Raw genomic sequence first — 27,920 nt, forward strand, 5'->3', positions numbered from 1 at the left:
ATCACAGAATGCTTCTGGATGGAGAAAATACTGAAGACAGACGGAACAGCATTATGCAAAGGTAATCAGTTATGGGATTGCAGGATTTGGTCATCTGTGAGCCATTCAGTTGGTTGAAACTGAAGAGGAAAACTCACAGGTGAAGTTGGAAGGGTAGATGAACGCAGATTATTGAGAGTTACACATGCTATGCTATGGGTCTGCATTTTAACCCCAAAGCAATGGGGGTGGTGGTGTGGAGCAATGCAGCATTATGAAGAGAGGGGTTCCAGTTTTAGAAAACTCACTCTGAAAGGAACATGGCTAATATAGGTCAGAGGCTGGAAACTAATTCAGAGTCAATGATATTAGTTCAGGTGAGAAATTCAAAGGACTAAAGAAGGAGAAGAAAAAATAGTTTTAAAGGATGATATAGAGGTAGAACTGACAAAGAGTAATGTCTAATGAGGGGTCTAGGAGATGGGGAAATTCATGTGAATCTAAGTTTTCCGAGTCAGCTGGGTAAACACTGTATTATTTAAGATAAGAAATGGAGAAGATAGAGCAGGATTTGGGGATAGACGGGTCCAATTTTGGACATGTTGAGCTCATTGTCTCTGTTGGACATCCAAGTGGTGATGTGCAGAAGGCAGCTGGATATATGAAATGCATTCAACAATGCCATGAACTATTCAAATGTGCATATTACTTGACTCATATTCTATACTTTCAGTATGTGTATTAACTCTCCAACGCCTCTAGGGAAATTAGCATAAATGGTTTATTCAACAGTACTCTAAGAGCTTCAAAATATAAAGATATCTCTCCATTTTTTACTGTACAGGCATACCTCGTTCTATTGCGCCTCGCCTTATTATGCTTCACAGGTGTTGCGTTTTTTACAAATGGGAGGCAAGACCCTCCACCAGCGAAAGGATTATGACTTTATTGTGATACTTATTTTATTGCAGTGGTCTGGATCTGAAACTGCAATATCTCTGAAGTATGCCTGTATTTGCTTGTTTAACTACTTACAGCATCATTTCTATTGTGAGCTATCTCTTATGGTTTATAGCTTCTTGCTCAAGTTCATGTGGCTGGCAGGTGGACTGGATTTAAAAAAGCTACCATGCAGATGGAGGCAGTACAGTACTCTGGAACCCTTCTTCCATTGAACCTCACTGCCTATCACATTTTCCTATATGCATTCTTACTTTCAGCTGCCCTGGGGTCATGAAGCCTTAGCTTAAATCAAATGTCCTCTGGCTCCAGGTCCCATGATGAAAAATTTATGGAGTCCTGGACACATTACAAGTTTTACAGCTTTACAGCTGAAATCCTTCAGGTCCTTCTGACCTACTGAAGGAAAAAATATGTTTTATTTTATTGTGATTCCCAAATGTTCTTCTAGTGTGTACATTTTTTCTTAGAGAATGTGTATGTTGCTTCCAGCAATGTGTTTTATATTACCTGCAAGAGCAGGGAAGCTCTGATAGAAGGAAACAACCCCGTCTTGTTGCCAGTACAAGGGAAAACAGAACTTGCAATTGGAAGGAAGCATGACCAAGTCTATGGATCCTTAGTTTGTCTCTCTCTTTGACTAAGAATACCTTATATGAGTCAGTGACTATACCCTAACTTGTTTTAAAAACAGTTTGTATCCCCCAACTAATGATGTATTGGCTTTGTGAGTGGGGCCTTTTTATTAAAACACACACACACACACACACACACACACACAATTTTCTTAGGACTTTAAAAAAATCATATGTTCTTGTAAAGTCCAGGATGTAGCTCAACACCCTTGGATTAAACATCTCTTGGATAACTGGCTTTCCAAATCTCTGTCAAAGCCTAAAGCTCTCTCTTCAGGAGATTGTAAACATCCTCAGTTTGGAGGAGGCTTGAACACAAGATACCTAAATGTGCTTACCTTGACAATGAAATCTGCGGTGAGCGGTCCAGCGATACTCAGGTTCTCTTTGCCTGGATATTTCTGGAATTCCACACTAGAATTGTCCACAAGAAAGATGCCGGGAGAGCTGAGACTGTTTTCACCTTTAGCCCCCTGGAGGGTTTTGGTTTCCAGATCTACAGAATCAAACACATGAAGAGAAGAGAAAGATGTTCCCATGGTTGCAGTAAACCTCATGCAAGTTCCTTCCATGGAACAGAACCTAGAGCTATATAAGGGGAAGTATCATTCTTTATATGGCTGACACAATTACCATTAGGATATAAACAAAATATATAGGCACACTGGATCACATAAGAGTTTATGCTGCAAATGAAATTATTTTAAAACTCATTATCCAAACATTCAAGTCTCCCTCCAAAAAAAATCTTTGATTCCCTGGATGACCTCATTTGGGCACTCCACCTGATCACAATCCTATTCCTTTGACTAAACCATCTTCCATACATATTCATTGATTTCATTCTTCACAGCCCTCAGCCTAGAATACCCTACCACTTTCCTTTTTACTCCATGAGATCCAGGGTGCCTCACTGAACTCCTTCAGTACCTGTGTGACTTTATATTCATGAATTACCTTGTATTTATTTATACTTTCTGGTTATTTATCTTATGTGTGCTATCTTTAAAAATGAAGAAAGTCTAGTGACTTAAGGACAGAGAACTAACTGTCCGTGTTGTTTCTCTTTCTTTTTAAAATCCTTTTTGGTACTTCATTTAGTATTATGTGCATATATGATCTTCCGTAAGCGCTTAGGACAGAAAGAAGAACTTCTTGATTCCTGGAACATTCCAAGCGGAATCTGGCCAAAGACCAAGTCTGTGAATCATGTTTTCTTGTAGGAAATTAAAGCCTGCTGGGAGGATGATAATTATGACATGTATTTCAGAGCAGGGGAAGTTCTTATGTGATTGAAAGGGATTTAGAATAACTGCCCGCTGCATAAGGGAATGTAGATAGGCTAAATCTAACAAGGACCCTTGGTTTGGGCAGGGGTTCTTTAGAAGAAAGATGGGGAGCCTGAGTGAAGCTCTAGGTCTTCTACCCTAGATTCAATCAGACCAATTCCCTTCTTAAATGTTTTACAGATTGGGGTTCTGTGGTTAAGAATAATTTTAAGGTGTCTGGATGTACTAAAGTGCCTAAAGTATTTATACTAAATTCTTCTAGATGTTGTTAAGTCAAGTTTTGTACTGCAAGGAATACCAATAGGGGGAAATGTTGGTGGTGTCCAATTAAATGCCCATGACCCTCAGGTGAAGTCTGTGTAGCCCTTCTCTGGGAGTAGGTCAGATTGCCCTCCCCTATCCCAGCACAGAGAGGCCCTCCCAGAGAACATAAGGCACCCAACAAAATATTCGAGTGTAGGAACTACAGTTGTCATCAGAGGAGAGTAATAGCACTGCATCTCCTTCCTCTAGCCTTCATTCTTCCAGCTGCCTTACATGTGTTTACATGCATTTATGGAGATAGCTCCAGGATGTAAGTTCATTTAGTTTTGGAAAAATCTTGGAGTTCTAAGCTTAATGTGAGCATCTGGTTCAATTTTATCACCAGGCCTCCTAGTAACCGTCTCAAGGTATTCTGATGAAAGATGAGCTGGACCAGACCAGACTGCCTAGTCTTGTTCTAGTTTGGCCCTAAATTTTTAAGGTTGATCTCATATTGGAGCAGCTGCTGGGAGTGAAAGGCAAAGGGTTGCAAGAGAAATAGGGCATCATTTACTCGCATATTCATTCTGAATTATATTCCAAATACAAAACAAAGCAAAAACTTTGTTAGTTATATATATGTTATCAATAGTATATCGACTGGGGCGGGGTGGTTAATGAAGATTCTATTTTGCTTTTCATCATCCATAAATATCATTTGCAATTTTTATCAACCAAATCCTTGGGACAATTAAAGCAAAGAAGGCCAATTCATCAGCTTCCTAGTGATCAGATAATTAGGGAATTTGGGAGGCTAATACATTTATAAAAATAAATTTTCCTCATATCTATATCCCTTTGGGTTCTTTCTTCCACAGTGAGGAGTCAGTCCCCAGGTGGGTGATGGTCTTGGTCTGATGGATTTTTGCCTATCCCAGCTCAGAAAAATAATGTTTTTGAGTAGGGTTGTTTTACCAGCAGTTACCTCTGTCCAGCTCTCAAAGGGAAAAACAAATCATTTAAATGGTAATAGTGAACACATATATATCATCCTTTGACATGTGAACACTATATTTTTGGGGGCTGTTCAGGGCTAGGAAAGAACTTGGAACCATATAAGGTGTCTTATCAGCATCTTTTGGCTTTGCCTGAACTGTACCTTACTTATTCCTTTACTTCACATGACCCTTCACATCCCACCTCTCCCATAAAATGTACTTATTTTTATTTTTAGAAAGACTATAGTAGGCTATCTGAACTTTCACAGGCTCCAATTTGTCTTCATCTTGTTTGTCTTTCTGGAATGATTTCAGTCATAATCCAATTGCCAAAAGACAGGGCTTGCTACCTAAATTGGTTTCTTAGGCATGTGTGTGGGTGGGGAGAAAGAGCAAAGATGATAGATGGCTTTGTCGGAACCCGGGAACAATTGAAGTGGAGATCAGAAATGCCTGAGGGATCAACTGAAGTGAAATCTTCTGGGGGAATTGAATTTTGCAGAAAACACTAGCATATCCTCTCCTCCCAGCTCCCTGGTTCACAGCCCATAATTTTCTGTTTGTAACTTAGAGGTCTGTGTCTAAGCAGCACTAAATGATATTAAAAAAAAAAAAAAAAGCCATGGCATGCCTGAAGGTCAGTTCTTGTACAAACTCCGGTGGGACCATGCTACTATTTGATCTTTGGTCCCACCAGAGTTTGTATATGATCTCCCCATTAGTAATCCTGAACCCAATAACTATCTTCAAGATATTAGGACCCTATATTGTCTTTAATACATGGGATGCTTAATTTACCAAAATGGTTTTCTTTAAATGCCACAGGGTTAAGGTTGTTTAGGGTTTCTATGTGCCTCTGAATTGATACAGTAATGAAACACGAGAAAAGGAAGAGTAAAAAAGAGAAAGAAGGAGAGGGAAGGAAGGTTGGAAGGAAGAAAAAAAAATGCCAAGAAGCGAGGTAAGAAAAAGATCGAGATTGATTGGAAATAAAGAAGACAGAAAATGAGAAACAATATTCACGAAAGCATAAACATGTGCTTACCTCAGGAACAAACTACGGGAGCATCTATTTTGTATTTTTCAGGATGACTGTGGTTAGAGATAATTATCAGAGAGGTTTTTTTTGCTATCTAATTAGGCAACCAAAAGATAAACAGAAGCGTTCAAAATATCATATTATGATAAAGTGGAAAGATTTGTACTTCTGTATTTTAATCTATTCTGGGAACAAAAAATAAATAATAATGCCTAAAATTCCCAATACCCAAAGGAAAACAACCAAGTTTACTTACACAAGTGATCGGGTCCTTTTAAGGTAAGGTGAATGTGTCTGCTTCCATAGGGAATGGCAACCACAGTGTCATCCACTAGAGAGAAACAAAGCAAGGTCTTAAAAGCACATACTTGGATACAAAATTACTGATGGTCTCCTATTAAGGCACAAACTTACATACCCCTACCACCCAACCCCCGCAAGATGACAATCCTTTTTTTTTTTCAATCTTTGAAATGTGAACACCAATATTTGGGATTCAAGATTTTTACTTTCCTCAAAATAAAATATGACAAAAAAGCTACTCACTAGGTCACTCATGGAAATATGACCTTTAAAAAATATGTGATTTTTGATATATGAAAAAATGAATTTGCAAGTTTTCATTTCTAATTTTAAATCCTGGTCTTATATTGCCAATTTTCTCTAGATTAGCGCAATTGTGTTAAATTACAAAAGGAAAATAAATTCTAATGTTCCCAGGGTGACTTTATTATATTAAAATCTGGATTTCTCTCCAGTAAAGTAACTGTCTTGGATAAATACAACAGATTAAAGAATAGGGGAAATAAATGTTTGCTTACATTCTTTTAGCCCCTCTAGGGCAGAAACCATTCCTTCCAGTTCTTCAATATCCTTTACTCTATCTGCATCCAATATTGAGTGTCCCATCAATGGTCATTCACGTTTCCCCCACACACCCTCTCTGTGAGCCTTAATTCTAGATCATTTAAAAATGGATTACTTTTTACAATGCTTGAAATTGAGCCTAAACTCATTGGAAGCAGTGCCAAATGCCAAAACCTACATTTTTTAAAAATTGAAGGCATAGTACATGCACTCCAAACACATCCCTGGCCTTCTTATTTAGAAGTTCACTTGTGACAACAATACCATATATTTACACAGCACTGAGGCGTTTCACTTTCACCTGAATCATACTACTTATTCTTTCACCCAAAACTTGTTAATAGATGCCAAGAAGATGCCACCATCCCCACTTTATGATGAAGAAATGAAGCCTCTGAGAAATATAATGAGTAGCTCAAGGTCAAAGAACAGAAGACAAGAACAGCAGGTATTTTAAACTCACCAGCATAGTCAGAGTCTGTGGGATTCTGTTTCAATATTATACATTATCATTCTATCACTGGAAGAAGTTTGTTTCAATAAAAGAAGCTCAAAAGATAGCCAATTTCTCTGAACTTCAACATATCATATTGTCTTTGGGTTAATTTAATTTCAATAAATAAATCTCAGAAGTTCCCTAACTTCTCTGATCCTTAGTTATTCTGTTTGTAAAATAGAGAAAACACTTACCTATAATGTTGTTGTGAATAGATAGATGATATAGATAGATGATGATATAGATATAGATATAGATATAGATATAGATATAGATATAGACATATATACAGGTGTATAGGCTGGAACACAGTATTTCGTGAATATAATTCCTTCCCCCCTATTCCAAATCTCCTAAAAACGTGAACTGAAAGACTGTTTATTTTTATGTGTTTTTTTTAAAAATATATATTTTATTGATTTTTTACAGAGGAAGGGAGAGGGATAGAGAGTTAGAAACATCGATCAGCTACCTCCTGCACACTCCCCACTGAGGATGTGCCCGCAACCAAGGTACATGCCCTTGACCAGAATCGAACCCGGGACCCTTGAGTCCGCAGGCCGATGCTCTATCCACTGAGCCAAACTGGTTAGGGCTTATTTTTATGTTTTTAAATGCCTCAAAGGTCCTACCACATAGCCAGCTGAATGGAAAGAATTACACGCCTTCAATCTCTTCCCCAAAGAGGTTACATTTATCAAATTCTCTGCAATATTGAATATTTTACTCACACTACAACTTCCTAGTTGTTTTTAATGTCATATATTGTTAAAGACTGAATTTTAGATAGCTTAGGGTTTGTGGCTTATAAGACCAACCACATAAGGAGAATATAGAAAAGGAATAAAGAATGTTCAGACTGGGCCCACAGAGCTCTACACGCCTTGCATAAAGACATGGATGTTTAAGTTTACAAAAGAAACTCAAAGCAGTTAAAACAATGGGATTTCTAGAAATAGAAAGTCTTTGTTTATCCACAGGTCAAGTAAAGTGCAAGCAAAAGAGAAGCTTTCTGTTGGCGGCAGCCTCCCTGACCCACACACTGCTCAGGCGGCCTCCCTCTTGTTCTGCTGAGAAGTGACTCACATTCCACGTGCAGGGCATTGACCCAGCTCTAGGCTGATGCAGTAACCTTTGCATGCTCCCCGAGGAAGAGGCAGAGGAACCTCCCAGGCTGTTGGGGGAAGAAGGCAAGGTGGAGTGTAGACCAGGCAAGAATGAAATATCTGATGCCCCTCTACTCTTCCCTGGTCAAAGAGAATGTGGAGCAACTCAGGCTGGTGCAAACTTGAACTGTCAGCAGCACACAGCCCCAGAGACGGGAGAGTCACGGCCTAGTCCAGTGATGGCGAACCTTTTGAGCTCGGCATGTCAGCATTTTGAAAAACCCTAACTTAACTCTGGTGCCGTGTCACATATAGAATTTTTTTGATATTTGCAACCATAGTAAAACAAAGACTTATATTTTTGATATTTATTTTATATATTTAAATGCCATTTAACAAAGAAAAATCAACCAAAAAAATGAGTTCGCGTGTCACCTCTGATACACGTGTCATAGGTTCGCCATCACTGTCCTAGTCTATGGTTCCGTAAAGGGCTAACGGACAACTGGCAGGTTATCAGGCAACCAGCAAATTCATTACTGCACAAATGTTTTTGAGTGTCTCTTAGGGCCAGGTTCCACTCTAGGTACCAGAGACTCAGTGACGAACAAGACAAAGCAGCAGCAGCCCTACAAGACGGTCCATGAAAAAGGGACCTAAAATTAAAAAATGTGTGGAAAATACCCACATTGGTTAGTTTCTTAGGAGCCCTGAGCCAAAGAAACCCATTCTACTCTGTGTGTAACCCAGTGTGTCCCTAATGCATTCATGCAAGGAAGCTTTTGCTTACGTCTTATTAACACCAGCTGATACATCTCAGAATACACTTTTAATGTACGATGTTCTTAATTTGATAAACAAAATTAATTTCATTTTCTGCATGTTGATAAAAAGCCAGTCTTTGAGTTGTATATGTATTAATAATTGTCTCACTTGACAATACATTCTCAATGATCAGGGATGGGTTGGGGGATTCTACTGTTTGGTACCTATGATAGTACTGTGCACAAAGAGGTGTGACATCTGAGAATGTGTGAGCAGTCAGTTTCATCACCTGCCCCTCAGCGATAAATTCAATGGGTATGGCTGGTGAGCAGGGGGCTATATCCTCTCCTTGCACAACCCTGGGGGTGACCTTTCTTCCAAAGGCACACTGCTCTATGATCAAGTGCATCCACCCTAACCTAGTCTGACCCAACCATGATGCAGGTCTTCAGGACATTTTTCCAGGTTCTTAATCAACAACTCTAAAAGACCTGCTTCAGAGATCAGGTAACCTCTTTCTCCATTAAATTGACAAGGTTTCCATGGGAATTATAAATGTTGTTATTTCACATACTTGGGTTATAAATACCCTTTTCCAAGAAAATTGTTCTCAAGGATTGTACCTAAAAGATTTTGTCAAAAAAAAATCTATAGTTATTGTCCTGGCCAGGTGGGTCAGTTGGTTGGAGCATCAGCCTATACCCCAAAAGGCTGCATCAGGGCACATAACTAGGTTGTGGGTTCGATCCCCAATTGGGGAGCATATAGGAGGCAACCAATCAATGTTTCTCTCTCTCTCTCTAAAAAAAACAAAAACAAAACAAAACAAAACAAAACACACACACACACACACACACACACACACACACACACATCCTTGGGTTAGGTTAAAAAAAATTACAGCTAGCCCTGGATCTTTTGGCTTAGTGGTTAGAGTGTCAGCCCATGGACTGAAGAGTCTCGGTTCAATAAGTCAAGGGCAACTAATCAATGTGTCTCTTTCTCGTTCATGTTTCTCTCCCTCTCTCTCCCCCTCCTCCCTCTTTTTCACTCTCTCTAGCAATCAATGGAAAAAATATCCTCTAGTCAGGATTAAAAACAAACAAACACACAGCTATATACATCTATATTCCACATATTTCTAGCATTTTAGATTAATTTTTAATCTTTTCATATATGGATTTTTCTGTATAATTCATTGCTATATCAGAGAAAGGTGATAATAAAAATGATAAGCTTTGAAAAGACAGGATTTCCTATTCTGATATCTGAGTTTATCTTATTTTTAGACCTGTTGATAAAGTGCATGTTTTTAAAAGCTCTTTGCTTTAAGCCTTTGGGGCTGATACTCAATCTTATCAGTATTATTTTTTTGTTGAAAGAGCCATTGTTAATAGAGTTGGCTACATATAGTCTGCCAGTCTTGAGGAGGTTTTAATGGTATATTTTTTCATCTTCATGCCAACTTTATTACTCATAACATATACCCAATAAAACAAGATGAGCCCTTCATATCTCTTTTCCTCCTAGTTTACCAGTGATTGCACAACGGAGGGTGTATACTGGACAGGCCAAACAAGATGCTTCCTCCCCCTGGCCCTGTTTTTTCTAGATCAAAAACTTTGGAGCCATCCTTGATTTTATGCTTTCATCCGATCAGTTAGAAAGTCCTATAGTCACCAGAGTCAAAAAGCCATATTTCACAGATTCTACAATATTTCCCATTTTAACCTACATGAAATCAGAATGTATCTCACAATCACTGGTGCCTTATATTCATTTTCCCCGAGGGAGGCAGTAATCCTGCCATACTTATCTTTGTCCGCACAGACACTAATATCAAAACAGCCAGTATCAAACTTGCAAAATGGGTGTCAGCTACTTGGAAGAAAATTCCAATAGTAGAACACATTCATTTAACCTCTGGGAATCAAATGGTTAGGAGGGTGGTAGGGAGATGATGAATCAGAAGTGCTAAAGAACATCCTCAAAGTGGGAGTCAAAATCTGGCTAGTTCTACATACATAATTAGAACGTGAATTAAGATCCCAGCACCAAGACTTCGGCTTTCTGCCAAATGGAGTGGTAGGGCCCAGGCTCAATCTCTTGTCTGAAACAGCCAAAAGGTCTGAAAAAAATATATGAAACAATGGCTTTCAAGATACAGGATATCAAACAAGAAGGTCAGCGATCCTTGAGAGTCAAGAAACAAAGTAAGTAAGCATTAACATTGCTTCACTTTACTGCCATGAGAGACTTTCTAGGTGGTAGCTCAGGAAGTGGGCACTCAGGGCCCACTGGATTCCCTGAGTTGAGGAGACAAAGCTGAGAGTTCAAAATCAAGGCGGCTAGAGTCCGAAGGACAGATTACCAGCGAGAGAGAACTATACAGAGAAATGACTCAAGAGATTTAAGAATGCTCCCTACAGATATCCAGCAGCACACTCATACCAATCAATCAGTACGTGCATGTGGAGAAATGACCTGAGGTCAGAAAAGAACCAGGCCGGTAAAGAATTATAGGGATGAATATCTGCCACACGTCTAGGGCCTGAATGGTGTCTTATCCCAGCAGATGGGCTGTCATTGGACAGTGAGCACTGAGAAGGGTCTTGCCTCAATACCAGGGCACAATTGGCACTAGCCCAAACGTGGCTTTGGTCCCAGCTACCGAGTTTTAAGATCCAAAAGGATCAAACTGATTTTAAGTAACTTAACTGCTTCCAGAACAAAATGTAGAATATTTAGAGGAATACAAAAATACCTAGTATCTGGCAAGATAAAATTTGCAATGTCTGGAATCAGGTCAAAAATTACCAGGCATGAAAATTAAACAACAACAACAAAATACAACCCATATAGAAGAGAAAAATCAAATCAAAACACAGAAAAGGCATTAAAATAGTTACTATAACTATATTCCATATGTTAAAAAATTAAGTATAAAAAAAAAACAGAGCAAAACAAAAAACTCCAGGCCCAGGGAATTTCACTGGTGAGTGCTATCAAGAATTTAAAGAAGCAATAACGTCAATTCCATACAATCTTTTCCATAAACAGAAAAGAAAAAATCATTTTCCAACTCATTGTTTGAGGCCAATATTACAGGTGTATCAAAACCAAAGACAGCATAAGCAAAGGATGCTATAGACAATGATCTCTCATAAACATAGATGTAAAAAAACCCTCAAACAAAATGCTAGCAAATGAAGCTCGGTAATCTATAGACAAAATAATACACTATGAACAAGTAGAATTTACTCCAGGAATGCAAGACGTTTTGAAATCAATTAATATTACCATCACAAAAGTCTTAGAAAAACCACATGATCATATCAATTGAGGCAGAAAAAGCATTTGACAAAATTTAACATACATTTATGATAATGACTCTCAGCAAATTAAGAATGGATAAGAACTTCCCCACGATGATAAAGAGCATCTATAAAAACAAACAAACAAACACCTACAGCTAACATCATTCTCTGTAGTGAGACTGAATGCTTTCCCCCTTAAGAATGGACATAAGGTAAGGCTATCCACTCTCACCAGTTCTGTTCAACATTGAATTTGATTCCTTGCCAGTGCAGTAAGGCCATAAAAATAACCAGTGGTTTATAAATTGAAAAGGAAGAAAGTAAAACCATCCTGATCTGTAAATAACACGATTGTTTATGTAGAAAATCCAAAAACTCATAGAACTAATAAGTGAGTTTGGCAAGTTCACAAAATACGTGGCCAAGAATAAACTAGCAACACTACAAAAACTGAAATAAAAAATACAATGTCATTTATGAGGTATAAATCCAACTAAAGCATAAAGAGTATGTATGCTTAAAACTAAAAAAGACTGATGAAAGAAATTAAAGAAGACTAAAATGAATGGAGAGACATGAAGTGTTCATAGGTTGAACAACTGAACATAGTAAAGATGTCGATTCTCTCTAAATCGATCTGTAGAATTAAAATAATTTCAGTCAAAATCCCAGCAAGATTTTTGGTACATATGGGAAAAACAGATTATAAAATTTATGTGGAAAGGCAAAGGAATTAGAATAGAATAGCCAAAATAAGCTTGAAAAGAAGGATAAAGTTGGAGAAATCAAACTGCCTGATTTTAAGATTTACTTTAAAGCTCTAGTAACCAAGATAATGGATACGGTGAAGAGATCGGAATAGACTCTAGAAACAGACCCACACAGAAATGGCCAATGAATTTTTGACATCTTAAAAGGCAATTCAAGGAGAAAAGGTTATCTTTTCAACAAACGGAGCTGAAAAAAATTGGATATCCTAATAAAAAAAATCAACCTAGATATAAACTTTGCACCTTATACAAAAATTAACTGGAACTCAGTCGTAGATCTAAAGATGAAATGTGGAATTCTAACACTTTTAGAAAAAACACATAGGAGAAAACTTTGTGACCTGGGGGTAGGCAAGAAATTCTTGGACATGATGTTCAATGCAGACACAATCCATGAAAGAAAAAAAAATGATAAACTGTTCTCCATAAAAAGTAAGAGCTTTTGCTCTGGGAAAGATAACATTAAGCAATTTTGGAAAAAAAAAAAAAGTAAAAAGCTACCGACTGAGAAAAAATATTTTCAAATCACATATTTGACAGAGGCCTTATATTCAGAATATATAAAGAACTCTCAAACTCAACAGTAGGAAAGCAAACAACCATTTTTAAAAATTGGCAAAAGACTTTAACGTTACACCAAGAGGAAATACGCACATTTGTGATGGGCAGAATCATCCCCACCCTCCTCTTCCTGCCAAAGATGTCCCCCAAACCTATGAATATCTTACGTTAGGTGGAAACGGGGAATTAAGGTTGCTGATGAAATTAAGCTGGCTAAGCAGCTGACCTTAAAATAAAAATATTATCCTAGATTATTTGGGTAGGCCCAATGGAATCACAAATTAAAAGCATTCTTTAAATTAAAAGAGGGAGGCAGGAGAGGAGGTTAGAGTCATTAACATCCGAAGATGCCAAGGAAAGAAGATAGCCTCCAGAAGCTGCAATGTCAAACCAAAGGACAGTGCATGCTTCCCTGGAGCTTCTAGAGGACCACAGCTCTGCCAATACCTTGATTTGAGCCCAGTGAGACCCATTTGAGACTTGGACCCTCCAGAACTATAAAATAAGAGGGTTGCTTTAGGCCACCAGGTTTGTGGTAATTTGTTGCAGCAGCTACTGGAATAAGGCATGAAAAGAGGTTCAACATATTAGCCATTAGAAAAATGCAAATGAAAGCAATGATGAGATAACACTACAAACCAATTCTAATGCCTAAAACAAAAAATACTGACAATGTCAAGCTCTGGTAAGAGTGCTGAGCAAGTGAAACTCTCAGATATTGCTGGTGGAAATGCAAAATGGCAAGACACTCAAGAAAACAGTCTGGCGGTTTCTTAAAAGGCTCAGCATCCATCTACCATACAATCCCAGCCATTCTAATCCCAGGAATTTACTCAGGAGAAATGAAAGCATTTGTCCATACAATGGAATTATGACAGTAATAAAATAAACTGCTGATACATGCTACAACATTAATGCATCTCAAAATAATTAAGCTGAATGAAAAAAGCCAGATGGAAAAAGAGTATGTAATGTATAATTCCATTTTATAAAATTCTAGAAAATGAAATCTAATGATGGAAATGGGGTGAGAGGGAGAAGGAGGAAAGGATTACAAGGAGAATAAGAAAACTTCTGAGATGATGGATACCTTCAGATCTTGCTCACGGTAATGGTTTCACAGGTATATGTACATGTTAAAACTCACTAAACCAGCGGTTCTCAACCTGTGGGTCACGACCACTTTGGGGGTCAAACGACTCTTTCACAGGGGTCGCCTAAGACCATCGGAAAACACATATATAATTATATACTGTTTTTGTGATTAATCACTATGCTTTAATTATGTTCAATTTGTAACAATGAAAATACATCCTGCATATCAGATATTTACATTACGATTCATAACAGTAGCAAAATTACAGTTATGAAGTAGCAATGAAAAAAATTTTATGGTTGGGGGTCACCACAACATGAGGAACTGTATTAAAGGGTCGCAACATTAGGAAGGTTGAGAACCCCTGCACTAAACTGTATACTTTAAATACCTAGTTTATTGCATATCATTTATAACAAAAGGGCCCAATACTAATGGACTTTATTTCTTTTTAGGATTCTTTTAAAAATACTGTATCACAAGTACCCTGATGATGTGGAAACTGACTGAGTCTAAAGGGGTTAAAAAGAATTGAAGTTTGAGACAAAGTTTAATTTTTTATCAATTTATTAATTTATTTCAGTTTTATTTTCTCTTTCTGGATATGTCAGTGCAATATAGTATAGTCTAAAAATATATCTAAGTTTAAAATAGATCTTATAGTAGTTAAGAAGCAAAAGCCCTAAGTGGTCAGAAGGCAGTGTCATAGTTTCTTAATTTCAATGACTTTTTTTTTTTTCTTAGTGGTGTATAAAATAATAGTACAGCCCGAACCGGTTTGGCTCAGTGGATAGAGCATTAGCCTGCAGACTCAAGGGTCCCAGGTTCAATTCCGGTCAAAGGCATGTACCTTGGTTGCAGGCACATCCCCAGTGGGGAGTGTGCAGAAGGCAGCTGATCAATGTTTCTCTTTCATTGACGTTTCTAACTCTCTATCCCTCTCCCTTCCTATCTGTAAAAAAATCAATAAAATGTACTTAAAAAAATAATAATAGTACAGTCTGGCTGGTGTGGTGCAGTGGTTGAGCATCGACTTATGAACCAGAAGGTTGTGGTTCAGTTCCCAGTCAGGGCACATGCCTGGGTTGCAGGTTCGATCCTCAGTATGGGATGTGCAGGAGGCAGTCAATCAATGATTCTCTCTCAACATTGATGTTTCTCTCTCTCTCCCCCTCTCCCTTCCTCTCTGAAATCAATAAAAATATATTAAAAAAATAAAATAATGGCACATCTTTCAAGCAATGATGTCTTAGATTCAAAGAAATGCAATTATCCCGAATTGGAACATTTCTCACCACCTCCATATCTCCTACCATGGTCCATCATCATCCCTGGCCTGGCTTACTGTAGCCTCCTGAATGCTTTTCTTACTTTCACAGTTGGAACTCGTTATAATCTATTCTCAGCATAGTAGAGTGATCCCTTTAAAACAAATCATGCCCCTGCTAAAAATCCTCCTGTGACTTCTCATTTCATTGAAATTAAAAGCCAGAGTCCTTATAAAATCCTGCAATATGGGTGCCATTCTCCACCACACATAAGCTGCTTTGCTCTTCAAGAAATATGTTAAGAATGCATCTACCACAGGCCCTTTGCACTTGCTGTTGTTTATGCCCGGAATTCTCTCCCCCCTGACTTTTGTGTGGTGCACCACCGGTACCTACCTTAGATGCTTGCTCAAATGCCATTTCATCAGTGAATCTTTTCTTACTAACCTTTTTAACCCTCCAATACCCTTGGGTAGTAGCCCAATATCCAATTCTTCTCCTTCCCCACCTTACTTTTTTCCAATCTCCTTCCTGCCTTACTATTCTCCTATCAACATATGACACATGTATTATTTTATTAGTTATTTGTTTTGTTCCTGTACATGTCTGTCCCTCATATTAGTATGTAAGCCCCCTGAGAAAAATAGATTTTCATCTGTTTTGTTCTTTCTTATGTTTCCAGTACTAAAATAGTTCCTTAACACATAGCAGGTATCTAAGAAATATTTGTTGTGGAATAAATAAGTGAACTTCTGCTGAATGAATGATAAATGAATGAATGAATGAATGCATAAGTAGCTTGTGAGTATAACCTGAAGTTCAAGGTAGAAATTTCTTTAAAGATTTGTGTTTTCTTTAAAACGTTCCTATGTATTATTCACTTTATAATACATAGATCTGTGTTTTATTATGAACATCCTTTACCTCAAAATCTTTGAGCCAAAATAATAGTCCAGTAAAACATTTACCCATCGTTATTATAAATCAGCATAAGCCACAGTCAGAGAAGCGAAGCCAAGCATTTAGGAGCTTCATTTGATCTTGATATAAATTAGTGTATCCAGCTCTTGCCACTCAAGAGAGGTGGAGAGAGATCTTTAGGATACCCAGTAGGTTTCAAAACACGCAGATACATATCAGAGGTTTGCAAAGCTGGAGACATCAAATTAATAGCAAATAGGCTGGCTCTAGGTCTAAGTATGTTCTGAACAGACTTGGAAAATACATAACACGGCACAAGCCAGTCAAATTTGGGAGAAAATGAGTCTTTAATACCAAGAACCAAACGTAAGTTAGTGTTAGCTAAATCTGATTATTTTTTGTTGGGCTGGGGGAATAGAAACGAAGTGACCAGGATGAATGGAAACACTGAATGCTCTCAGTGAACAGCTTTCTCTTCTGAAAAGGGGGAAGGAGGGCCTGACCTAGCTCTTTTTCTGTTGCCTGCATTTGTATTAGGCAAAAAGTCATATCTTCTAGTCCAAATATGGTTTCTTTTTTCTTTGCCAGCTAAGGGAAGCCATTTGCAAGTTCCTCCTGCTCTACCTTTCCTTCTGGCACTTTCCACCGTGGTCTTCCTCCCCTCTTCTGTGTTTTCTTTGTTCCCCCAGGGCTTGATAACATAAGGAAAAAAAAAAGTTGGATGTAAGTTCAGAAGAAAATGAGTTCAATGTGGGGAATCCGAGTGCTGGGAGTTCGAAAGAGCATGCGGCTGGCTCCCTGTGCTTTGGGCAGAGCCCGGGAGAGGCCTGGCAGAAGTCTCCGGGCCTTCACGGGTGGAAAGCTGCTCACCTGGCCACTGCACTGGGCCCCGCAGAGCAGCCTCATGTTCCCTGCCTGTGGGTCACCCCGCAGCCTGTAAATCTGGGCGGAAGGTCCTTCTGGGGTGGGGAAAACATAAACGAGGCAGTTTGTTCAGCATCTGCTATAGATTGTGGTGAGGTGCACGCAGATGCCGGGCTTTATTGATATAAATCATTTTGTCAGGAGGCATCATCAGCGCTAAGGTAAACGAATCAATTGCGTTTTGTCATTACGGAAAATCATCGGGCTGTGCATTATGTAATTTACCCACTGCTGCTCTCGAATACAGCGGTTTGCACTGAGGTGTCTATTTGCAGACCTCGAGATGACTTATGGCTCTCATTTTGCCTCAGTTTGTTCCTTCAACGTCTCTCTGCCTTTGCTCCAGTGATTCTGGCCCCAAAGGTCCTGGATCACCTTTTAACAGGAGGGGAAGAGGAACATCTATCCAACCGGCATGTTCAGGCTCCTCTATGAGGATGGGAAGGTGGGGGACACAAGAAGGAATGAAGGAAAAACATGCCCTCAGCAGCTGCTGCACACAGGCCTGCCATCTTTTTGTGCCTAATAGAAATTTTTAGATCCTGAGAGGATGAGCCTGACTCAGTTATGTGACTCAAGGAAAAACGATTTTAACTCTTTTGTATTCCTTAGAGTTCTATTAAAGGGACTTTCTAAATGTACCTCCCCAGCCCCTCCCAAATATATCTCACCGTGATTTCAGAGATTTACAAAAGAATTACGCCTCTAACTTTCTATCCTTCTCCGGTTTTCATCGTCTAAATTCTTTAATTTTTCATCTTACAGAAATGCTACCAAACATGACCAAAAATAAATATATCTTGCCTGAATGTACTATATCAATGTCTAACTTACCTCATCGTTCATTCTCTCTGCCAGAGTATTTAAAAAAATTTTTTTTTTTCCAAATCACATTTTTCACTGCTTGCAGGGGTATTAGAATGTGGAGAGTTCCCCACGCTGGCACCTCCAATGTTTCATGTGTTTAAAAGTCCCTAGCCTTTTTTCTTGCCACCTCCTTCCCCCTAGAACAGTGGTTCTCAACCTGTGGGTCACGACCCCTTTGGGGGTCGAACGACCCTTTCACAGGAGTCGCCTAAGACCATCGGACAACACATATAATTATATATTGTTTTGTAATTAATCACTATGCTTTAATTATGTTCAATTTGTAACAATGAAATTGGGGTTCACCATATGAGGAACTGTATTAAAGGGTCACGGCATTAGGGAGGTTGAGAACCACTGCCCTAGAGCCTAATTCTTTTGGCAAGCTGCTTTTTCCGGACTTCTTGGAATAGTTCTCTAGTACCCACTACCTTTCTTCTTGACCTGCAAGTCCATTTAAAGCCAAAAACCTCTCATATGTCAATTGTTTTCCTCCACCGAGTCAACAAGTGAATAAAGCCACATTTAGTAAAGATATTCCTTCTCATTTTCTAAGCCAGAGGAGATTCACTCAAGGATCTATTGAAGGATTATGGATAAGGGCAAAATCTGGAGACAATATGCAAAGCAAGGCCAAATTATTCTAAAATGGCATGTCCTTGGGTACAAGGGCTGTCTTATTTATGTCTACATCTGCTGTAGTACCAATCACAGAGCGACATTGATGTGTGACTCCGTTGTTGGGTTGGATATTATGAGAACATATACCACCTACCCTAGCAGGACCCAGCTAGGCAGATATCTGAGGTTCCTTGCCTTGATCCATCTAACTGCTTTACAAAGGTCCCACCATGTTCCATGGGACAGTCCAGAGGAATGAATATGTGCTTAGGCTTTGGAATCAGACCCTGGGCTTAAATCTTGGCTCTGCTACTTTATGGAGGTGTCACTCTGAGCAGGTCACACAACATGGCTAAGTCTCAGTTATCTCACTTGCAACATGGAGACAAACAGCATCTTGCTAAAAGATTGTTGTAAGGGTTAGATGAGATGATTATGTAAAGTATCTAGCACACACGGCTATATAGTAAGCACACATTTATTGGGCTGGTGCAGAGAGATTAGGACAAAAAGGCAATGAATAGCTTCACATAATTGCTGCCTGATGTTAATTCTGAAAAAAATCTGTGATCAACACTGATCAAAAGTCACTTTGTAAATGAAGACCATGTGATTTCACCATGCGAGAATGGATTTGCTCTGATCTGCTCATGCTCCCTGCTATCTTCCACCACGCACATCTGACTATGTGTGAAGGAGCAATGGGGATGCAGTCTGTCCTCAGGCTGGGCAACTAGCTCGTGTCTGCACATAGAGTGTATGTCTAGATGCTCCTAAGGTATCTTAAACGGAAAGGTTTCTGCCTTGGGCTTGCAATAGGTGACCTGATTTATCCCACTTCAACTAATCCACAAAGCGGGGTCATGAATCATTTCACAACATTTTGAGATCTGGCTTCATGTTGGGGAAGGTGTTATTCACTAGTTGCTGAGGAGAGCTAAGCAGGATCAGGAGGGGGAGGAGCAACAAGTCAAAAGGCCCAAAGATTGCCCCATCTCTGTAGCATCTTACATTTCGTTGCTGAGAGCTGGGATTTGTAGTGCCCTCGGACCAGCCTGCAGGTGGACCCATCTCCATTGCAAACTCCACAGTTATCTTCCTTGGTAGTGCTTCCCAGCTGATGATCACAGCCAACAATCTAACAAGAAAGAGAGATGTGTCATTCAACCAGGTGCCTACTGCCGGACCCCAGATCCTCCCGTTGCCTTTGAGGAGGCATGATTCCTATGAAGGGGATTGAATTCAGCTGGAATTTGGATCAAGCTAAGGAAGGAAAAAATAACATGGGTAAAGATGTTTTTATAGCTCAAATAAACAAACACAAAGATAGGTGGGATAGAGAGAGAGGCGGGGAGGGAGGGAGGGGGAAGAGAGAGAAAAAGGGAAGGAGAGAATCAGGAAGGGGGAAAGGTGTGAGAGAGGAGGATCTGGCACTATTGATATTATAGAACCTTCATTCAAAAATAATTCCCACTGTCAATAATTATGATTCACTCAAATCACATAGGCATCTTTTTTTTTTTTAAAAAAAAATGTTTTTATTGACTTTAGAGAGAAAGAGAGAGGGAAAGAGCTAGAAACACTGGGGCATGTGCCCTGACCAGGAATTGAACAGGGGATGTCTTGGAGAATGGGTCAATGCTCAATCCACTGAGCCACTCCAGCCAGGCCACACAGGTATCTTTTAAAATAGATGACAAAGCACCAACTCCTTCAATGGTTGTACATTTTTTGAAATGCAAAGACGTCATTTAGAAAACAGTGCTGCGCTCTTAAGAGGGGAGCAAAGCTAGGCTAAGTCCCCCTGGAGGGGTTCACTGTGGTGGAGCAGCAATGCCCCTCAGTAGGTTCAGAGGCTGCAGTGAGGCGGCGTCAGCACTCCACCAACTGTCGTCCATGCAGAGCCAAGCACATGCTGGCTTAAGACTTCTTCAATGTGCTTCTATAGGACTGCAGCAAAGTTATTTTCAAAATGAACCCACACCTGAGCTGAGCAACTTCTGTATTCACTCTCATGTCTGAGCACAGTGTGGAATGGGAGTGCAGAAGAAATTTATTTACCAAAAAGGCATTTAATCTTTCAGCCAGCAATGATCAGAGATCTGCTATGGGTCAGGCACAGTGCGAGGAACAAAATCCAATGGCGAGTTTAAGCACATAGGGGTCCAACCTCATGGGACTTAAGATTCTAGTGGTAGAGGTACCCATTACTCAAATCACCAAATACAATAATGTACAATGATAATCACCACACAAGCTATAAAATACAGATACAGGTACTGCAGGAGCATAAAATATGGAGAATTTGACCTGGTTTGAGAGACCAGAGATGATGTCCCTAAGAAAGCAACTTTTGGGCTGAGATATAAAGACTCAGATTAACTAAGAAAAGGGGACATGTTGCTGTGGGGTTTACAGAATATTTTAGTCTTGCCTAGATACTAGCTAATTAGAAAATAAGCAAAAAGTAGGCCTTGGCCAGGTAGCTCAGTTTGTTGGAGAGTTGTTCCAATATATCAATGTTGTGGGTTTGATTCCCAGTCAGGCCTTATATAAGAATCAACCAATGAAATGAATAAATAAGTGGAACAATAAGTCAATGTCTCTCTTCTTCCCTCTCTCCCTTCCTCTCTCTCTCTAAAATAAATAAAAATTTAAAAAAGAAAGTAAGCAAAAAGCAAAGTTGGCAAAACAAACTACAACCACCATCAAAATATCAGAGAAGATTAAATCATCTGATTTCCTTAGGGTTGAATCTTTTGAGGAAAGGCGGCGATCTTAATTTAAGCAGTATTCAAAGAATCGCTGCCTCTACTGCTTTTGTTTGGAGTTGGAAAGATACTCAGCTCTGTGGAAGGACAGGTGCACAGTGGGGCATGGGAATTTACACTCTCAGGTATCTCAAAACTCACTAGGTTTATTTCTCAAATTAAAGAAATTTCAGGTTTCTCAAAAGACTTAAGTTTCTCTGGAAATTTTTTATTAGGCTCTGATGTCTCTAAAGGAGCCAAAAAGAAGATAATCATGGAAACCTCCCTAATCCTAAATATTTCTTATGGATTCTAAAGCCATTTTAAGAAAAGGACAGTCCAGTTCCACAGATCCAAAAGAACAGTGATGTTAGGAATCGCTAAATAGAAGGTGACATAGTTTCAGGCTGACTTGGGCAGACCACCAAGAGCCCTCAGTGTAGGTTTATGGACCCCAGGATATGAACCACGCCAGTTCTAAATGGGCTTTGTTTAACTTCAGAATTGAAAAGACAAACATCGCCCTGACACAATTGCTTTTCCTCTCTCTGTATCAATTCCTTTTTAAGATGCCAAAATATTCTAACTCAATTATTTTTAAAATGTGGAATACTTTATCATCAGATAAGTGTTCTTATTTTGGTCCAAGTGGAAAATTATTTGCAGTTACATCAGGAAAATTATTGTTGACATACCTTAATCTGTTGATCTTTTATAACTATTTGATTAATTAAAAACTAGTTAAACTGTTCTTTTAAGGGCTATCATTAATAACAGAGGAAAATTAGGCATAAGAAATGGGCTTCATTGGCAGGTATAATGTCAGACCCCTCTGCGTCTTTGCACATGTTATTATTTCTGCCTGGAAATAATTCTTTATTTGGCAAACTTTATTTGGCAAACTCCTATTCATCCTTCAAACCCCAAATTGTCTCCTTCTCAAAAAAAAGCCTTTTCCAGATTCCAGAGTTAACTGCTTTCTTGCTTCATGCTTCCTCAGCCTTTTGTTCATAACTCCATGAGGCAGATAACTGGTTGCCACCCAATATCCATCTTCCTTAGTTTTCTCAATTCTATTTGGGTTGGCAATATCTCCAGTTAAAAGAATATATTTCTCATGGGCCACGTGACCAAGCTGTAATGAGAGAAATAAAAGTGGAAGTGTGTGGGGCGCCTGGGAAGGCTACTTCAACAAGCTGACTCCGCGGGGAAGGTCCCTTCTGTCTTTTGCCTTCCTGCTGTCCTGTGGGCTCCAGTTGCTTGTCCTGTAGAACGGGACAGTTCTGAGATGGGAACCTTGCTTTAAGGAAAGCAGAGCAGAAAGAGAAAGAGCCTGGTTCCGGCACCCTACTTAGACTGATTACATCTTGACATTTTTTGTGTGTGTGAGCAAGTAAATCCTGTATGTGCTCAAGCCAGTATTATCATGGGGTTTCTTTTATATGTTCTCAATTCAAATAGTTATATACCTTACATTGAGTTTACTCTATTAAGATGTCTGTCTCCACAGCAAATCATGGGCTATTTGAGGGCCTCTGTTTTAGTAGTCTTTGTTATTTCTGCTGCTTAGCACAGTGTTTGACATTTGAGATGGACAATGAATATTAGTGAATCAGTGAAACACGTAACACCAAACATAATGATTTGCTAATATTTTAATGTAGGCTCTAGAGCCCTAGCCAGTTTGGCTCAGTGGATAGAGTGTCGGCCTGCAGACTGAAGGGTCCCAGTTTCAATTCTGGTTAAGGGCATGTACCTTGGTTGCAGGCTCTTCCCCGGCCCAGGCCCTGGTCAGGATGCGTGCAGGAGGCAACCAATTGATGTGTTTCTCTCACATCGATATTTCTCTGTGTTTCCCTCTCTCTTCCACTCTCTAAAAATCAATGGAAAAATATCTTTGGGTGAGGATTAAAAAAAAGTAGGCTATAGAGAAGCAATTTGAGATTGCAGTCATTGATGACACACATATATACGAAGTGTGCATGTATTGTTGTATCTGTGTACACAGAAGAACAGACATACTATTAATCCTCTGTCCTGATTTACGAACAAGAATTACTGTAAAGGGCTATACTTCTAAAAAGACTATTACCCAGTGCATCAATGCTCCTTATTAGTGAAATGTCACGGAAGGCAATGTTCCGGTCATTGAGTTCCCAGACCAACCCCCCATTCTGGACAAAATATTAAACTGAGATAATGACCACTCATAACTTTGGCAACTGCATAGCATTTTTTGGTAAGGGATTGGAAAAATAACTTGATATTTTGACCTAAAGCAGCTTGTTAGTATGCTGCTATGAGGTGTCAGCTCAATTCTGTGCCCCTATCATCTAAAATGATTGCACAGTGTTGCTTTTCTTTCTTTTCTTCTTCTTTTTTTTAACAAAGCTTTTGTCTCAGGTGACATGAAAAGTGAGAAACTCCAGGATGTTTTTGTTGTTTAAACACCACTAGGAAGGTCATCACCTTTTGCTTTTCTATCTTGAATATATGCCTTTTGCATCCATATATGTACACACACATACAGACATGCAGTCTTTCGTCTTTTGAGTAGAACACACACACTCAGCAGGGCTCATTTTCCTTAGTCTCCTTCAGGGTTCCCTACATGTAGGGGAAAAACTCTCCTTAAACAAAAACGTAGGGCTATAACATCCAGTCCAAGTTGGCTCACAGACTCGCAGCCTGTCGTGCAGATTTTAGGCATCCGGCCTACAGTGTGTGCTGATAGGGGCTTCTTCCTTCACTTCACAGAGCTGATAGCAAGTGAGCAGGCAGAACGCGAATGAAACTCTCTAGACACCTAAATATGTATAATAAAATGTCTTCACCAGGAGCCACAGGAGAAAAGAAAAGATCACCACGTAAATAACTGGGAGAATGTAAATAAACACCATCCATAAGCAGATACCAGGCCCCAGACTGACATGCTTCGATGGGTTCACTCTGGCCACGTTTCAAATGGTTTCCCATAAGAACCTCAACTTCTAGCATTAAATACTGAGCCAGTGATGTCAAGCTTTTCTTGATCCAACACCATGAGGTAAGAAACTTTTAAATCCCTTTATTTTCAGCACTGGGAAAGACAAATATGGAAAACTAAACTCTGCAAATCTGATCACAGCTGGTCTTATTTATAATTATTTAATTCAGAGAGAACTTTATGGGGAAGGGTGTGCTTTTACATACATTATAACTCATTTACTATTTATGTTAACAGGGAAGAGAGTATATCTCCAACATTATCTTCAAAAGATTTAGATATTGATTGATTTGTTTATGCTTTTGCTTATTAGAAGAAGATGTCTAGCATATACATATGATACAACACAGTGTAATGGCTGGAAAAAAAAAGGGAAATGGGGCAAAGAGAAAAACGAAGGCAAGAAATATGAATAAAGCCAGGAAAGAGAGAACTACATAGAACGCACACTATAAAGTCCTATACAGTTGCTGGGGGGTGGGGGTGGGGTCACATAGCTGGGATGTGAGCTTCTTAGAAATGAGAAAAACATGAGAAGTTACAAGGGTGACAGCATCTACTGAATCTTTTAGAAAATGCGTAGGCTAATGCATTCCTGGTAGTAGATATGTATTAAATATTTATGTAATAAATGAAGGACAAATTACCTTCGGAGAACCATAATTACTCAGAGTACCGAAATCCTAGAAATACATCTGCTGTGAGTTTTCTGAAAGACATTGCCGTGTAACAATGTCCCAATAACATCTGCGCACATAAATACAAGGAGTTTCAGAGAAGTGGTTCTTCAGTTACCTTTGATGACCCCTAATGGTCAGGGAACATTTGGTAAAAGCAAATTTAAGAGCCAAAACAAATAGTCCAGGCACAGAGCACTGTGATGGTCTGATTTAACAGAGCTGGGCTGGCAAAAATATGGCCCATGTACAGCTGTTTTTCCTGCCAGGATCCACAGCAGACATTGCTAATCAAGAGCAGTACTCTTTGCCACTGAGATTTCATGTGGTCCCAGATCCTCTACGACACTGTGCTCTAGAAGCCAAATCCAATAGACGACGATGGCCGTTATGCAAGGAGACTAGACCAATTTACCATTCCAGGGTCAGAGAAATGAGTTGGCTGTCTATCTTTCAGGAAATTCTCCTCAGATATTTCTTTTAAGATTATCATTCTCTTAAGAGTTGAATGATTTCGAGTACAGATTATAACACTGAGGTTTAGAAAATATAAACAACTAACCTAAGGGCACATAGCTGGTAACTAACAAAACCAAAATTCCAACTCAGGATTCCTAAGCAAGAGCACGATGCCTTTGAAGCAGGAAAATACACACTATACAGTATTTATTATGGCAATGGTGAAAAGTGATTACAGGGGTGACTATTTCTATCAAGATCTCTACCAGTAGAGGCAGACTTCTGCACAGGGATGAATAGATGCCTTCATCTGTACCATATGATTTAGAAGCACATGCTGAAATAAATGGGAAAGTACCATTCCCCATTTATACCTTTGCTTCACACCTCCTTGTGTATCCCTTCCCCCAGCCTTTCATACATATGCGTATACATACCCTACACCTCCCGTGGCTTGCCATGGGGCCCAAATTTCCTCCTTTACAGACTTCTTTCTTTTCAATTATGGTTTTCAATATGAGGAAACAAGATCCCTGGTCACTCACAAAGGTGCTAATAGCAGTCCATGAGCTATGTTTAGTAGTTCCAAAAGCCTAATGGAAATATATTTACCAGCAATAAAACCACATAAGGTCACCAAAAACACTAACCATCTCATTATACAAATAAGCTGAATCCTGATATTTATTGCATTTATTCTTAATTGTACTCAGGTCTTTAAGTCATAAAATGGGAAAACAAATTATTACTTAATACATTCAGTGTTTTGAGTCAATGGAAACTTCCAAAACACAAGGCCCATAGGGAAAAAATAATAATAAAGGGCCCCTTTGTTTGAAAAAGTTGGGAACCACTGGTGTAGTCCTTTGTTTGTTGTTCAAATACCTGTGGGAGGACTAACACATGAACTTGTTGATTATACTTAAATTAAACCAGATCAATGGAGCATAAGGCATTGTGCTGGCTGTTACGGTGCTGTGGGGAATACACATAAGTAGTAGTAGGCCTGGTCCCAATCTAGGGTGAATGGGTTTAATCCGATCATTTCCTCAAAACAGGTGAGAACAGAAAGGGAGTAAAATCACTCCAACTAAAGGTCAAAATGGCAGGAGGAGGAGAAAGCAGAGGGGAAAGCCACCTGGAGAAGGGAACGTAAATGAGCACAAACACTTGCCGTATTTAGGTTCAATATACAGCTTCTCAATCAATTCTTGTAATATCCCTGAAAATTAGCTAAAATTATGCCTATTTTACAAACATAAAACAGATTCCGAAAGGCTCAACAACTTGCCCAAGATCACATTACTAGGAATTGGTGTTGCCAGAGTCGCAATCCAGGCTATGTCATAGATGAGTGATCCCTCAAATCTGTGATGAGTTACGTTTCTCTCGGGGTTTAGAGGGCAGTGAAGAGACAAGAAGGAGGAGGATGAACATGCTTTTGTCAGCCACACCTTGTTGCCAAAAACAACAGCTGACTACAGCTCTAAGTACTAAGATTGAGCACCAGCCTTTTGTTTTGTTTTGTTTTGTTTTGTTTTGTTTCTCTTTTAGGAAGCAAGTGAATATATATATTTAATCCTTACCACCCGAGAATATTTTTTCCCCATTGATTTTTAGAGAGACTGGATGGGAGGGGGAGAGAGAGACAGAGAGAGAGAAACATCAATGTGAGAGAGACACACTGACTGGTTGCCTCTTATACGTGCCCTCACTGGGGCCAGGGATCAAGCCTGCAACTGAAGTACGTGCCCTTGACTGGAATTGAGCCCTAGACTCTTCAGTCCGAGGGCCGATGCTTTAACCATTGAGAAAACCAGCCAGGGCAAATGAATACATTTTTAAAAAATCCGTTACTTTTGTTCAATAGCTACAAACACATGGTACAGGGAAATTTTGGTAAACACCTTAGATTATTAGGCTAGATGATGAGATGTAGCTCTGTTACATTCTAATATACCACTATGTGAAAAAAAAATATGCGAAAGCATTAACTCCTTTTTCTTCAGGCAAAAATTTCCTAAAGCAGACTCCGTGTCTCTTGAGTGAAGTCGGGAAGGCTTCCCCTGCAAGGCAGCTTCCATGGTTGGTCATGGAAGTCACCATGAGAAGTGGGCCTGCGCAAGACAGTGATGTTCACAGTTGAACCAAGGATTCAGAGGGCATCACGATGCCTCTCCACTCACAGAATTGCTATAAACTTACTTTTGGACACTCAGAGTTGCCTTCTTTTCAAACAAGAGCACTTTCTCATTGTACATTACAAATGCAGAGGCAACAACTTCACCTCAAGGAGCCTGTACTTGGTAGGACTGGCCCACAGGCA

General features: G+C 39.3%; 1 protein-coding gene across 3 annotated transcripts in view; it reads right to left on the reverse strand.

The window, feature by feature from the left end:
* ADAMTSL1 (ADAMTS like 1) overlaps positions 1 to 27,920 on the reverse strand; it is a gene marked incomplete at both ends in the record, with an annotated part of 891,527 nt that overhangs the window by 248,658 nt on the left and 614,949 nt on the right. For all 3 annotated transcript variants that reach the window (XM_081104271.1, XM_081104273.1, XM_081104272.1), the window contains 3 exons: positions 1,913 to 2,070; positions 5,400 to 5,474; positions 19,734 to 19,860. In XM_081104271.1, coding sequence (XP_080960397.1) covers positions 1,913 to 2,070; positions 5,400 to 5,474; positions 19,734 to 19,860 — 360 coding nt within the window. The remainder of the gene's footprint in view (positions 1 to 1,912; positions 2,071 to 5,399; positions 5,475 to 19,733; positions 19,861 to 27,920) is intronic.

Source organism: Myotis nattereri, assembly GCF_964212035.1.
Source record: "Myotis nattereri genome assembly, chromosome: 12".
Lineage (NCBI taxonomy): Eukaryota > Metazoa > Chordata > Mammalia > Chiroptera > Vespertilionidae > Myotis > Myotis nattereri.